Source organism: Pseudorasbora parva, chromosome 18, assembly GCF_024679245.1.
Source record: "Pseudorasbora parva isolate DD20220531a chromosome 18, ASM2467924v1, whole genome shotgun sequence".
Lineage (NCBI taxonomy): Eukaryota > Metazoa > Chordata > Actinopteri > Cypriniformes > Gobionidae > Pseudorasbora > Pseudorasbora parva.
Genome location: NC_090189.1, coordinates 40,788,789 through 40,803,664, shown reverse-complemented (window position 1 = coordinate 40,803,664; position 14,876 = coordinate 40,788,789). Strand labels below are relative to the sequence as shown.

General features: G+C 41.4%; 1 protein-coding gene across 1 annotated transcript; it reads left to right on the top strand.

The window, feature by feature from the left end:
* Nucleotides 1-3,375: 3,375 nt before the first annotated feature.
* arsib (arylsulfatase family, member Ib) lies at nucleotides 3,376-14,021 on the top strand. The gene is made up of 3 exons (XM_067423791.1): nucleotides 3,376-4,073; nucleotides 9,509-13,567; nucleotides 13,677-14,021. The coding sequence occupies exons 1-2, from the start codon at nucleotides 3,787-3,789 to the stop codon at nucleotides 10,908-10,910; spliced, it is 1,689 nt and encodes a 562-aa protein (XP_067279892.1). The 5' UTR covers nucleotides 3,376-3,786; the 3' UTR covers nucleotides 10,911-13,567; nucleotides 13,677-14,021.
* Nucleotides 14,022-14,876: the final 855 nt, after the last annotated feature.

Genomic DNA, 14,876 nt, shown 5'->3' with positions numbered 1-14,876 from the left:
AAAGCAATCCGGACCAATGAGTTTCAGCTCACTCTGGAAGTGGACCGAAGTGGACAAGCTCAAAACGTTTCAGACCCGTTTACAGCTGTATTTAGCATTGTCCACTTGTGATCCATTCACACAAAACGCATCTTAAAGGGAACAGTTCACCCAAATAGCTTCTGACAGACAGCCATACACGTTGATTTACAGCGAAAGAGTAACCCTTGACCTGACGCGTGTCACTGATGAAGGTGGAAGTGCAAAGCAAAGGATAGAGCAAAACAAAACAGCAGGCATGAATTAAAGTCTAAAAACAAGAAATTTTAAAGAGAAATGTGTGAGGATTTCGATATAAGAGAAGAGGGGTTTGAGATTGCTGCACAGCCTTATTTGTTCGAACTGCGAGAGGCGTAAAGCTTGCACTACTCCTACATCTGACGCCAGTAATCCCGTCAGGGGGGACTCTTCTGACACAAGTCGACTTGTGTAGGCAGACTGCCGGAAGCTAACTACTTCAGTAGTACTTCTTAGTTTTAAATATGGATATTTTTCTCACATAAACGCATCTCTTCAGAAGGCCTGATGGAGGGATGCACTTTTTTTGGTCTTCAAAATCTAATCCTCCATTCAATGCCATTATGAAGCTTGGAAGAGCCAGGATATTATTAATATAATTCTGATTGTGTTCGGCTGAAAGAGGAAAGTCATATACCCCTAGGATGACTTGAGGGTGAGTATATCATGGGCTAATTTACATTTTTGGGTGAACTAACCCTTTAATACCAGGTGTAAACAGGGCCATTAGCCATTGTGTGAGGCCTCCTGTGTGTGGGACACAACTCCATATTTGAAAATGTTTCCTCCTCATATAAACTGTCATGTGTACTCTATTTCCAGTGAACAGTATTTGTGAAATTAACATCATTCTGATATAATACTTCAACAGGATTAGTATACTTTAACTTGTATACAACATCCATACAGTCTGAATAATTTTTTTCTCCCAGTTTTCATATTTTAGCCACTGCGAAAGCTAACATTTTCAGTCAGAAAAGGCCAGAAAAACATTACTTTTCGGGTCCGAATCCACTTTTGCTAGTTTAACAATGGGAAAAGTAACCGGCGAGCAAGGCCCATGGTCTAAAAGGGACTCTTAATTAGTCTTGGGTGTGTTTTTTGGGCATAACATGCAAAAAAATAAAATAAATAAAATCAGTCATCTCCCAAAAACTGAACGCTTCTCCAGAGAGGAATCCTTTTATTTTTAATATTTGGCATGTGTGTGTGTGCTGCTGCTGTGCGTGTAATAATCAGAGTGTATGTGTGTTGTGTTCCCACATATAGGCTCATATTACCAACACACCCTTTAAATAACTCTCTCTCTGATGGGGAAACAAAAGCATTGCATTGATATTTAAACAACGTGGAGCTTGATGTGAAAATGAGCGTCGTCAAGCTGAAACTATAGCATTGCACCGGGTATATGATAGAGCACTATATGACTGAATGTTGTAGAGGTGTAATGGTAGAACCTCTTGTCAGGATTCAAGACATGATACTGAACTCACAATACAATATTATTGTGATACACCCAGACATATGCGGGGTAACAAAAAATGTACTGATGATTAAAATACTAAATTTGGTATTGCATTGGGGTGGACATTAAAAGGCTTGGACACGGGTCACACCAGAATAAAAATATTCATGATTCTGAAGCTTTTTTTATTTTCGACGAATATGCTTGCACTCTTTCACTGACTAGATATACGCTCACCTAAAAGATTAATAGGAACAGCTGTTCAATTTCTCATTAATGTAACCAATCACATGGCAGTTGCTTCAATGCATTTAGGGGTGTGGTCCTGGTCAAGACAATCTCCTGAACTCCAAACTGAATGTCAGAACGGGAAAGAAAAGGTGATTTAAGCAATTCTGAGCGTGGCATGGTTGTTGGTGCCAGACGGGTCGGTCTGAGTATTTCACAATCTGCTCAGTTACTGGGATTTTCACACGCAACCATTTCTAGGGTTTACAAAGAATGGTGTGAAAAGGGGAAAACATCCAGTATGCGGCAGTCCTGTGAGCGAAAATGCCTTGTTGATGCTCGAGGTCAGAGGAGAATGGGCCGACTGATTCAAGCTGATAGAAGAGCAACTTTGACTGAAATAACCACTCGTTACAACCGAGGTATGCAGCAAAGCATTTGTGAAGCCACAACACACACAACCTTGCGGCGGATGGGCTACAACAGCAGAAGACCCCACCGGGTACCACTCATCTCCTCTACAAATAGGAAAAAGAGGCGACAATTTGCACAAGCTCACCAAAATTGGACAGTGGAAGACTGGAAAAAGGTTGCCTGGTCTGAAGAGTCTCGATTTCTGTTGAGACATTCAGATGGTAGAGTCAGACTTTGGCGTAAACAGAATGAGAACATGGATCCATCATGCCTTGGTACCACTGTGCAGGCTAGGGATGGTGGTGTAATGGTGGGGGGGGGGAATGTTTTCTTGGCACACTTAAGGCTCCTTAGTGCCAATTGAGCAATTTAAATGCCTAATTGGCACTATTAAATGGTGTTTAAATGCCACGGCCTATACCTGAGCATTGTTTCTGACCATGTCCATCTCTTTAGGACCACCATGTACCCATCTTCTGATAGCTATTCCAGCAGGATAATGCACCATGTCACAAAGCTCAAACCATTTCAAATTGGTTTCTTGAACATGACAATGAGTTGACTGTACTAAAATGGCCGCCACAGTCCCCAGATCTCAACCCAATAGAGCATCTTTGGGATGTGGTGGAACGGGAGCTTCGTGCCCTGGATGTGCATCCCACAAATCTCAATCAACTGCAAGATGCTCTCCTATCAATATGGCCCAAAATTTCTAAAGAATGCTTTCAGCACCTTGTTGAATCAATGCCACGTAGAATTAAAGCAGTTCTGAAGGCGAAAGAGGGTCAAACACAGTATTAGTATGGTGTTCCTAATAATCCTTTAGGTGAGTGTATTTAAACTAACGTAGGCCACTTTTTACTGGTAAAACATTTGGCATTATCAGGACTCACAAATATCCCCCCATTGCAGTATTATGCATTATACAACATAAATCATGTAGTAGCTAGTTTAATGTAGAACTCCCTTATTTTGTTGTTTTTCCTCACATTGTAATTTTTATTTTGTGTGAAGTATCAAGATACATATTGTTGCAATTTTGTATTGCAATAGGCTTATATTGTGACACGATATATTGTCACGCCCCTATTATGTATGAAAGGTATAAACTAACCCAAAAATGTAACTCAATCTGATGTTTCACAACCCTAACAGATCATGTCGACTATTTAGTCCTCCCGTCTTCGTCATGGTGGGGTTGGACTGCGAAAGAAAAAGGAGGGGTTGATTTTTAATGTCACAGAAAACTCTACTTTTTTTGTTCTTTGGCAGTCTTTAAATCGCGCCGCACGTATTATAGTAGGCTATACGCAGTCAACAACCTTTTGGATTAAATATATTATTTATTTATTTTTAAACGCCGCGTTTATCGGTATTTCTGTTCGGTAAACAGCACATATGACCCATTTGGCGTTCTATAGGTGAGACCACGGTTGATTGTACGGTAGGTCTGTTTGCTGGTCAGTCGCGGACGGCTGGGCTTTGGCACGGGCTTTATGCAGGAATCCCAACGCCACGTCGCGCTGACATCAGCCAGACTCTAAGCAAGCAAAGCCCGACGATTTATCTCGCCTTCTCAACACTGATGAGCGCGCAGCTCGGGTTGATCTTTTTTAGGGTGGATGGCATTGTTCGTGCTCGTCGGACTCTTCCTCAATCTACAAACTTCTGCGTCGTGCAGTGGTTTGAGATCGAGCCGAGAGGACGTCGCTGCAGCTTTCAGACCAAAGCAACCTCCGCATATCATCTTCATACTGACGGACGACCAGGGCTTCAATGACATCGGTTACCACAGTCGGGACGTCCGCAGCCCGACGCTCGATAAACTGGCGTCGGAGGGAGTGCGGCTGGAGAACTATTACGTGCAGCCGCTGTGCACCCCGTCCCGCAGCCAGCTCATCACAGGCAGGTCATTCACCTCATATTCACACTTATAACATCAATGAAATGAGAGGAGCACTGAAATCAGAATAGAAAGGGGTTAACCCAGAATAAATAAAATAAAAAAACGTCCCGTTGTAAAATCAAATTAAGCTTTACTGATGTTTATCGTATGTACCATAAACATTGCACATGCACCTGTGGAGCAGTCCTTAAAGGGATAGTTCACCCAAAAATGAAAATGTAATGTTTATCTGCTGACCCCCAGGGCATTCAGCATGGAGGTGTGTTTGTTTCTTCAGTAGTTCACAAATTAAGATTTTTAACTTCAACCATTGTGTGCCAGTCATATAGCCTAATCATGTGAATGGGTAACAATTCTATGAGTGCAAAACATGACACAAAAAAAACATGCTTAGAGAACATGCAGCGGATGGGAACACTAGGTGAGATTCGTCGGGATATGAGGTAAAATAAATAAATACTGTTGGGTTTCTCACAGAATCCGATCGGTTTGTGTCTTAAGACATCAATGTGTCGTCAGAATGAATGTTGTCTAAGCATGTTTTTTGTTTTGTTTGTTTTGCCCTCGTAGAATTGTTACCCATTCACATGCATTATTTCTGGCAGACTGCAACGGTTGGAGTTAAAAATCTTCATTTGTGTTCTACTGAAGAAACAAACACACCTACATGTTGGATGCACTGGGGTCAGCAGATAAACATCACATTTTCATTTTTCGGTGAACTAACCTTTTAAAGGGATAGCTCACCCAAAAATGAAATTTCCTCGCCCTCAAACCATCCTAAGTATATGACTTTTTTCTTTCAGACTAATACAATTGGACTCATTCTAATAAATATCCTGGCTCTTCCCAGCTTTATAATGGCAGCCCAAAATTTTAGGCTCGATATGGTAAATAGCCATGTTGGTATAGTTGGTATAATAGCTATGTTTCCAAAGTTATGAATATATATTTGCATAAAACATTTGTTTCCATCCAGTGAGTCAAATAATTTGTTTCCATAATCGTCACTTTCTGATAAACTACTGCAAAAAAATCACTAAGAAACATAGGAGAAGCCACCATATAAAATATTTTTCGTATATAATAAATAATTTGAGTCTTAGAGAAACGTATTGTCTTGCTTTCAGAGGCGATGCTGCTGTTTGGGAACGTAGTCATGTAGACAGTTCTAGGTGGGAAATATTCCCGAGCATCTTTGACAACTTCTGAATGACCAAAACAGCATTTCAGATGCTTTACAGTAAGGCTGTTACGTCACGAAACTCACATGATTTTCTTTTATGCGCATCGAGAAATTTATTCAGTAAATGCATTCCATCATAGTTTATGCGCATGTTTTCATATGAGATAGAACATTTATCCGACTCAAACAGACACATCAGTTTTATATGCAGATTTTTAGAATTAATGCACATCTTGGCGTTTCCATTCAGCATTTTTTAATGCGAAATCCTAAAATGCGCATAAAAATAGGTGGGTGGAAATATCCTAGCTAGTGTGTGTCAGGCAAAGGCATTTCCGCTGTCACTTCCACGTCTTGATCAATAGCTGCTTTTTCACTGTCGGGCCAGTGTGAGCCAGTCCTAAACACGCTGCCCTAAAACTGGCCCTTATGTTTACCTAAAAATGTTAATTCTGTCATAATTTGCTCATCAAGTTGTTGCAAACCTGTATGAATTTCATTCCTCTGCTGAACACAAAAATATTTAGAAGAATATGGGTAAGTTTCGGGGGAACTATCCATTTAACAACCGCCAAATGCAAATAAAAATCAACCCTTGCGAGTAATGCTGTCAAATCACTAGACAATTTGGTGGGTTAGAAATTTGCTACGTTCAGACAAATTTTTAGTATGTTATGTGACTTTTTCACACCACATTAAATGTAAAGATGCCATATGTTGTTATAGGAAACATGCTGAAAGTTGCTGCAGAAACAAGGTTTTGTTGTTTCAAAGTGCTAGATGAGCAGAATCAGCAATATAGAGCAGCTATAATGAAGATAACCTATGATAAGCTAAAAAAAAAATTTAACCAGCAGAGATAAATCCGCTCATACCAGCCTCCTACGGTGCTGCTGCTTCATCATGACGCTGTAGTTCAGCAGACGGGGCTACATAATGTAATGTTGTAAATAAGACAAAATCTGTATTGCAAACCCCCTTTTGTCCTGAAAGCTGACGTTTAAGAAGCATGAAAAATGGGCAAGCGTAAGGATTTGAGCGAGTGTCAAAGTAACATCCACATGGATGGAGGACCCAAGGTTTCCCAGCAGAACATTGGCCAAAGCATCACACTGCCTCCGCCGGCTCGCCTTCTTCCCATAGTGCATCCTGGGGCCATGTGTTCCTCAGGTTAGCCACACACACACACCCGGCCATCCACGTGATGTAAAAGAACATGTGATTCCTCAGACCACCTTCTTCCATTGCTCTGATGCTTTCGGTGGGGTCAGCATGGGCACCCTGAATGGTCCTATGCCGCCCCATACGCCACAAACTGAGATGCGCTGTGTATTCTGACACCTTTCTATCAGAACCAGTGTCAACTTCTTGAGTAATTTGAGCTCCAGTAGCTCGTCTGTTTGATTGGACCACACGGGCCAGCCTTCGCTCCCCACGTGCATCACTGAGCCTTGGCCGCCCATGACCCTGTGGCCGGTTCTCCACTGTTCCTCTTGGAGCACTTTTGATAGATACTGACCACTGCAGACCGGGAACAGCCCACAAGAGCTGCAGTTTTGGAGATGTTCTGACCCAGTCGTCTAGCCATCACAATCTGGCCCTTGTCAAACTTGCTCAAATCCTTACGCTTGCCCATTTTTTATGCTTATAAAACATCAGTTTTGAGGACAAAATGTTCACTTGCTGCCTAATATATCCCACCCACTAACAGGAGCCGTGATGAAGAGATCATCAGTGCTATTCACTTCACCTGTCAGTGGTCATAATGTTATGCCTGATTGATGTATATGAAGACATGTCCACTCAGCAATTTGGTACTGAGAGTACTGTATGCTTTTCCAGATATATGCCTTTCCCCAGGAACAAATTTACGTTTACACACTACTCATCTATTTCATCTGCAATAAGGTGCATGAGTAGCCTGGTTAAAACCAGAGCATTCTCAGTAGGAACTGAGTTATGGTCTGGCAAAGCTTCATAGACAAATCATTTCCAAAGGGGCGTCACCAACGGACAATGACGTGTGTGTGTGCCATACTGTCCACCGGCACTCCATCAACATTTCTGCCAAATTTGGAAACCCTAACAGCATCTCAGACCGACTGAAACATCTCGGATTGACGGTCGAATAGAAAACATCGAGCTCTGATCGCATTCGCCGTCGCTGTTAGGCATTTGTATTGCGATTAGAACGCGATTTGCCATGTCTTTGGAAAATTGTGTCTCACAAACTTTATTCAAATTCAGTCATTTCAGATGTGTTAGAACATTTTCAGACTTGAGAAAAAAGTTAGGCTGGTTATTTATTTACAATTATTTACAATTTTTACATGACTAGAAGATCTAGTGTGAGGAAATAAGCACAGAAAGGCCAGATCCAGAGGTGTGTGTGTGTGTGATCATCCTCCTCATCCTCCTCATCACAGTAGCCGGTGTAAACCACATCTGAGCCGAGTGTTGTTCTTTGCGCGGGTTTTAACAAAAAGGAAAAGTTAAATCGCTTAAAACAGACGTGATTGCAGATTCGAGCGAGTGACGTTCCACGGCGGCATCCATCATAAGCCCCGTTCACACTGCGATTCCGGCAAATACACGGATAATGCGACCCGGCATTTGTTCCCGGGCCGCTAGATTTGGTCCATTCTCACTGCCAGCGAAATGCCGTAATATGTGCGCTTTCACACACAACCCGTAACGGTCCCGGGTCGAGTTGACACGTGACATCCTGATGTGACGTATAACGGCGAGCGATCTCAGCTTCAGCGCGGATATTAAGGAGCTCCGTGGTCTCCACTTGTGTCCAGTTTGCGCTCATTTCTGCTTGTTTAATTTTAGTTTCTTTTGTATACGAACACTCTCTGCGTTTAAAACACCGACGAGCTCTTCTGGCACTGCAGGGTTGTGTTATTGAAAAAACAAGCTCTAGGAGTCGCACGATAACTACGTACACGTTGCGGCATTAGTTTCGGCTTTTGTTCACACAGCGCTCGTCCCGGGTCGAACCCCGTAATGTTACTAGGTCCCTGACCCGGGTTCAATTCGCTAATCAATCCCGGGACGTGGTTGCTTTCACACAGAAGGCGATCCGGCAATGTTCCGGGGATATTGCGGGTCCGACGTGCAGTGTGAAAGGGGCTTTAGTAATGTACAAAATCTGCTTCACCTCCGCTGCGCTGTCGTCATCGTGTGAAGCCCCAACGCTTCTGATTGGTGCCGCGATTTCAACGGATTATAAAGGGGCTTCAATGGGCTGTTTGCCAGACTATTGCAGAGCAAATCTAAATTTGCCAGAAGTTGTCTGGGTGTTCTCAGGCTAGTGCATGAGCAATCAGACGGCTAAAGCTGCCTTTATTAAATGATAAGAAAAGTCACTTTGAAACTGATGGAATGTTCAATAATCCAATTGCCCGATGCTGTTCAGTTTTCATCTGAACCTTATCTTAAGGTTTTAAAAGGTCAAGTCTTTCTTGTTTTATTCTACAGATGGTGTCTGATGCCTGATCGGTATATATAATATTATGTTTTTTTAAAGGTTGATATATATTTTCTTTGATACTTTTTTCCTCCTTTTTTGGGCTAGTATAAGTTCTGAATGGCCGGTAAAAATTTAGTAGTCAATTTGGCCGGTGAGCGAAAAGTTAATTTCAAAGCCTGTTCACAGCCCATTTAACTTCCTTTATTTGACATTGTAAAAATTTAAAGGAAGTGTATGTAAGATTGTGGCCAAAACTGGTCCTGCAATCCCTTTCAGATGACTGTAGAGCGGCGTATCCCCCTCCCCCTGACTCGAGGTTGCCAGATTGGCTGCAGGATCAGCAGAACGTTTGTAGATCTGCAGCTGTGCTAACTAGAGCAGATCTGGCAACCCGAAACAGCTGACTTCATGATTGGTCGATAGGTGGAGGGCGGAGCTTCAGGCCAAAACACAACATGACATCATCAACATCAGTTGAGCAGCAACAACAACTTTATAATGACAATATCCTGGCCGGACTACTGTTGTCAGTGATAGAAGTATTTGAAATGAACATGATTTCTTACTGTCTAGAGACATATCAGGGCCATTTTATGATTCTTTGATATACATTTCTTACATACAGTTCCTTTAAGGTAGATTGGTAAAAAAAAAAGGGAGGCTTCAGAAAGTAAACAGGGTCAGTTTTGAGTTCATGTTGACTTTCAAATCAGTTTATTGTTTCAAATCTTTTTTTTTCTCTGTCTGAGTGTCACGAATGTATTTGTTTTCCTTTAGATATCAAATTCACACTGGCCTCCAGCATTCCATCATCAGACCACGCCAACCCAACTGCCTCCCTCTGGATGCGATCACACTGCCTCAACGTTTGCAGGAAGCTGGATACTCCACACACATGGTGGGGAAGTGGCATTTGGGCTTCTATCGGAAAAACTGTTTGCCCACACGTCGTGGATTTCACACCTACTTCGGCTCATTGACTGGCAGTGTGGACTATTATACATATGGCTCATGTGACGGCAAGTCCTTGTGTGGCTTTGACCTCCACGATGGTGAGTCAGTGGCATGGGGAAGAGGGGGGAAGTACTCAACTCACCTCTACACCCAGAGAGTGCGCAAAATCTTAGCAACGCACGACTCAAGCAGTCAGCCTCTTTTTATCTTCCTTTCCCTTCAGGCAGTGCATACACCTCTAAACCCACCCAAAGAGTACATCTATCCATTCCGCCGCATGGGCAACGTTCCCCGCAGGAAATACGCAGCCATGGTTTCTATCGTCGATGAGGCGGTCCGGAACATAACTTACGCACTGCGCAAATATGGCTTCTACCGCAATAGCGTCGTCATCTTCTCCACTGACAATGGAGCTCAGCCACTCACAGGAGGCAGTAACTGGCCCCTACGAGGGTGCAAAGGAACGTATTGGGAAGGTGGTATTAGAGGAGTGGGTTTCGTGCACAGTCCCTTAATACGCAATCGACGGAGGGTCAGCAGAGCCCTTATACACATTACTGACTGGTATCCAACCCTTGTTGGACTTGCCGGGGGGAATGTGTCCCAACATCAGGGATTGGATGGCTTTGATGTTTGGCCTACTATAAGCGAAGGGAAAGAATCCCCACGACTAGAAATTCTTCACAACATTGACCCTCTCCAACGGCGCAGTCGTGGCTCGCTTAAGGAGGGCCATGGATTGTGGGACACAACCGTGCAAGCGGCCATTAGAGTAGGTGACTGGAAGCTTTTGACGGGCGATCCTGGCAATGGGGATTGGGTGCCGCCCCAGGTTCTCACACACTTCCCTAGCAGCTGGTGGAACCTGGAGCGACAGTTTGGGGAAAAAAGGAAATCAGTTTGGCTCTTCAATGTTACAGGCGACCCTTGTGAACGGCATGACCTTGCAGTGCACAGGCCTGATGTTGTCAAGGAGCTACTGACACGTCTAGCATTATACAATCGCACCGCGATTCCTGTTCGCTACCCGCCAGATGATACCCGTGCTGACCCTAGTTTGAATGGAGGTGCATGGAGACCTTGGGTGGGTGAAGGTGAAGAAGAGGAAAACTGGGATGGAATTTATTACAAGAGAGGAAAGAATCGCAAAAGGAAATGTAGGCTCTGCAAATCACAATCTTTCTTCAAGAAGTTTAATTTAAAGATCATGTCAAATCTGATATAGGATTCTTCTGTGATTTAAAGGGGACCTATTATGCCTTAGTTTGTGAAGTTTGAGCTCAAAATACCCCACAGATCATTTATTATACCATGTTGTAAATGCCCATTTTTGATTGGAAGGAAAAAGATGCTGTTTTTGTGCATGTCTCTTTAAATGCAAATGAGTTGCTGCTCCGCCCCCCTCCCATCCAGAAGAGGGCGGAGCCTGTACAGCTCCTGCCTCAGATACTCAATCAAAACCAGATCATCTCTATCACACTCATGTGACTGCCGTTCTTAGTCATCTGCATGCGTTTCAAAGACATATCAGTCTAAACTTCTGATATATGGTTTTCTGAGCACACACAATCAAAGCACACACACACAGAAAGCTGTGTGACGGACTGAACATGCCATGAGTATTAAACTTTCACGTCTTATTGCGCTTAAACTATCAAATACACACGGTTATGTCACAAACACAGACAGTTCACATAAACACAGTCAGTTATTTCTGTGAATGTAAACAGCAGGGAAAGAAATCACGTGTGTATTAGATTTGTGTATTAAAGTGACAGCAGCGTAATGTAAAGTACCTACTGCTATGTGATGTTAATATGAATCAAACATCAAGAGAAAAACAGAAAATCTCTCACTGCTGACTGAATAACTTTAATAAGAACTCATTTCTTACTTGAATGTACAGCTCACTCAGGGGAGGAGCTACGCTTAAAGGGCGGAGCCTGTGAGACGTTGTGGGCGAGGCTTCTGGAACTGATGTTTGGAGAGACTGCTTATGATTATGGGGATTGTAAAAAAGGAGTGGATGGACCATATTACCATTTTTAGGCTGTTGTTTAAACACTCATCTGTGTTCAAACGCCTAATAAAAGGGAATTTTGCATAATAGGTCCCCTTTAACATCACTTACAATCATTTAACTTACATGTTTAAAACCCATAATATCTTAAACGAGATGTGTAGATAATGCTTTGACAAGCTAAGCTCGTTAGAAAACTTGCGTTGTCAAGATGAGTGTTGTCTGCCTGACAAATCTTATTTTTTCTTTAATGGTTGCTCAGTAGTTGCAATCTGTCAGCTTTGTATTGAAGAACAAAGGCACATTGCTCAATTTCATGCTAAGATAATAGACTCAGCTGTTTAGGAGAACTTTTTTAAAGTAGTTGTTTTTCAGTGCAGTCAGAGCTTTGAGAATCTCTCTTGTCTCCTTCCCACAGTGTTATTCTCTCACAAACACAATGGGTCCCTTTTGCAAGTTTCGTGCAGTTTTCAGTCACAATATCGGTTTCTCCTGCTGCTCTGTCTCTCTCTCAACCCATGCACAGAAACACCCATTCTTATTCATATATACCCAACAAATACATGCATAGATGAGATTTATGTGATCTCTCTCACACTTGGGCATAGGCCTATTTTTATTGTACAGTTTTTAACATTTGTTCGCCAGTTAATCCATAAAGACAGCCTCTTCAAACTACAAAATAGAAGCTTGTTGTGCCTTCATGGACTTATAGAGTATAGTTTCAGATGTTATAATAATAAATCTAGCCAACAAGTTGTCGGTCTGAGCAACCGCACTCATGGAAGTTGATGAAATGACTTTTATTATGGCTTTGTTCTTCGATATTACTGTTGAGGCAGAGCAGTTTTAGTTTACAGATGTTCTTGATTCACAACAGACATAGCTCAACAGATGCCTTTACTTTGTCACCATTTCTTGTCTCATCCTCCCCCCGAAAAGTTGGTTTCAATAATTTTGTGTAGAGCAAGTCAAAAAATATGCATATTTTTCAATTTATGTGAGCTTATAAATAATGCATGTATACTAATTATAAGAACTGTATTGACAGATGCTGTTTTCAAGAGTTATAGCTATTTGATGCAACTTACTCCAATTTTCTTTTAAATGTTTTGAGAAAACAAAAGCTCAAATAAATGCAATGTTGAATGCTTTGTATTAACGGCCCACATTATTGTCATCAAGATGACTGATGATGCATTGGACTTTTTTCCATCAAAGCAAACAGTCGTTAAACTATTTTCACCTCTGTGATGCAAGAGCTTGCGATGGCGCAATACTGTTGATAAACTTTGGAGCAAGTCAAGTATTTTGTACTTTATACAATACAAAATAAGCAGGAAAATAACTAGTCAGACCAGTTTGAAACACCCAGGCCTGAAGTTATCTCTGGAGTAGTTTCAAGACATGCCCCTAAGGACTTGTTCTCCTTCCGGTCAGTGGTGATCTACATTGATCTGGTAAAGGTATGGACACTGACAGATTTCAAGACTTCATTAAGTGCCCGACTCCCGTCATGCATTTGCATGTATATGGATTTTTCTTATATGCTATAAAGACATATCCTCTATAGCACAGATGCAAAAAAAACAGTGGATGCAGCCACAAAGGTCTGGCCCAATACCATTTTGGGACCCACTTGAGTAGAACATCTGGAACCGTGGGACCTTTTTGAAGCGTTCCACAAATCACCTTCAACAAATTGCCCAGAAATGGAAGCACAAAACGAAACAACCAACTTCTCTTTGGTGAATGGAAAAACACAAGAGTGCTGATGTGATCCTCCTTCCATTCAGCCAATGGAGATCAAGTGACGGATAATGGACTGTTCCAGTTCCTGCTTCAGTGTGAGACTGCAACAAGTGAGTAGAATTTATTCTGTGGTTTTGAGCAGATGTGATCAGATTTTATCTATTGACCTGAGACATGTTTTGCATTTGATTTTGAAATATGTCCCATCATTTTCCACAGAAACATGGACGAGTGGATGTATCCGATGGCCTCAGTTGGTATTATTCAGTAAACAAAAATGGAAATTGGTACTGCCCTTTGTGGAAAAAGTACACCTGTGAATACTTAATAATAATCAACTTTAATCAACTTTAACAAGAATATGTGGTACTTAACTGAATGTAATGTTTTAAGACACTTATTTGTATGTTATTAACAATTAAATGAAAATGTATTATAGTTTACATTTATATTAAAGACAGTTATTTTAAATTAAAGAGTGCTTTATTCACCCACTTATTAAGGAGTTGAGTACATCTTTAAATGTAATTTCATACGAAGCCCTTAAGGGCTATAAAAATATGATCTCGGGAGAACGCAAAAAATTTACACAAAGTTTCTCTGGGGAATGCAAACATTTTATGCAAGGGCTATAAAAATATGATCTCATCCCATCTCATAAAAAAAATGAGATTGGAGGAAAAATAATACGTTAATGCTTTTCTGTTCTCTTGCAAATATTTTGAGTTCTCGGGGGAATGCAATGTTACACAAAGTTTTTCTGAGGACCGCAAAAAATGTACGCAAAGTTTCTCAGGGGAACGCAAACATTTTTTGCAGAGTTTCCCCGGGGAATGCAAATATTTTATGCTAAGTTTCTCGGGGGAAACAAATATTTTACGCAAAAATTTTCAGGGGAATGCACACATTTTATGCAAAGTTTCTCAAAACATTGTTTGCAAAGTTTCTCTTGGGAACGCAAACAATTTAAACTAAGTTTCTCGGATGAACACAAACAATTTACAAAAAGTTTCTCTGGGGAATGTAAACAATTTATGCAAAGTTTCTCAGGGAAAAAACATTTTACGCAACGTTTTTCAGATGAAATCAAACAATTTACGTAATCAAACAATTTTAAAGTTTCTCAAAACATTGTTTGCAAAGTTTCTCTTGGGAACGCAAACAATTTAAACTAAGTTTCTCGGGGGAATGCAAACAATTTACGCAAAGTTTCTCTGGGGAAGCAAATGTTTTACGAAAAGGTTCTCGGGAGAAACAAATATTTTACGCAAAAAAATGTGGGGGGAATGCACACATTTTATGCAAAGTTTCTCAAAATATTTTTTGCAAAGTTTCTCGGGGAAACGCAAACATTATACGCAAAGTTTCTCTTGGAAATGCAAACAATTTAAGCAAAGTTTCTCGGATGAACACAAACAA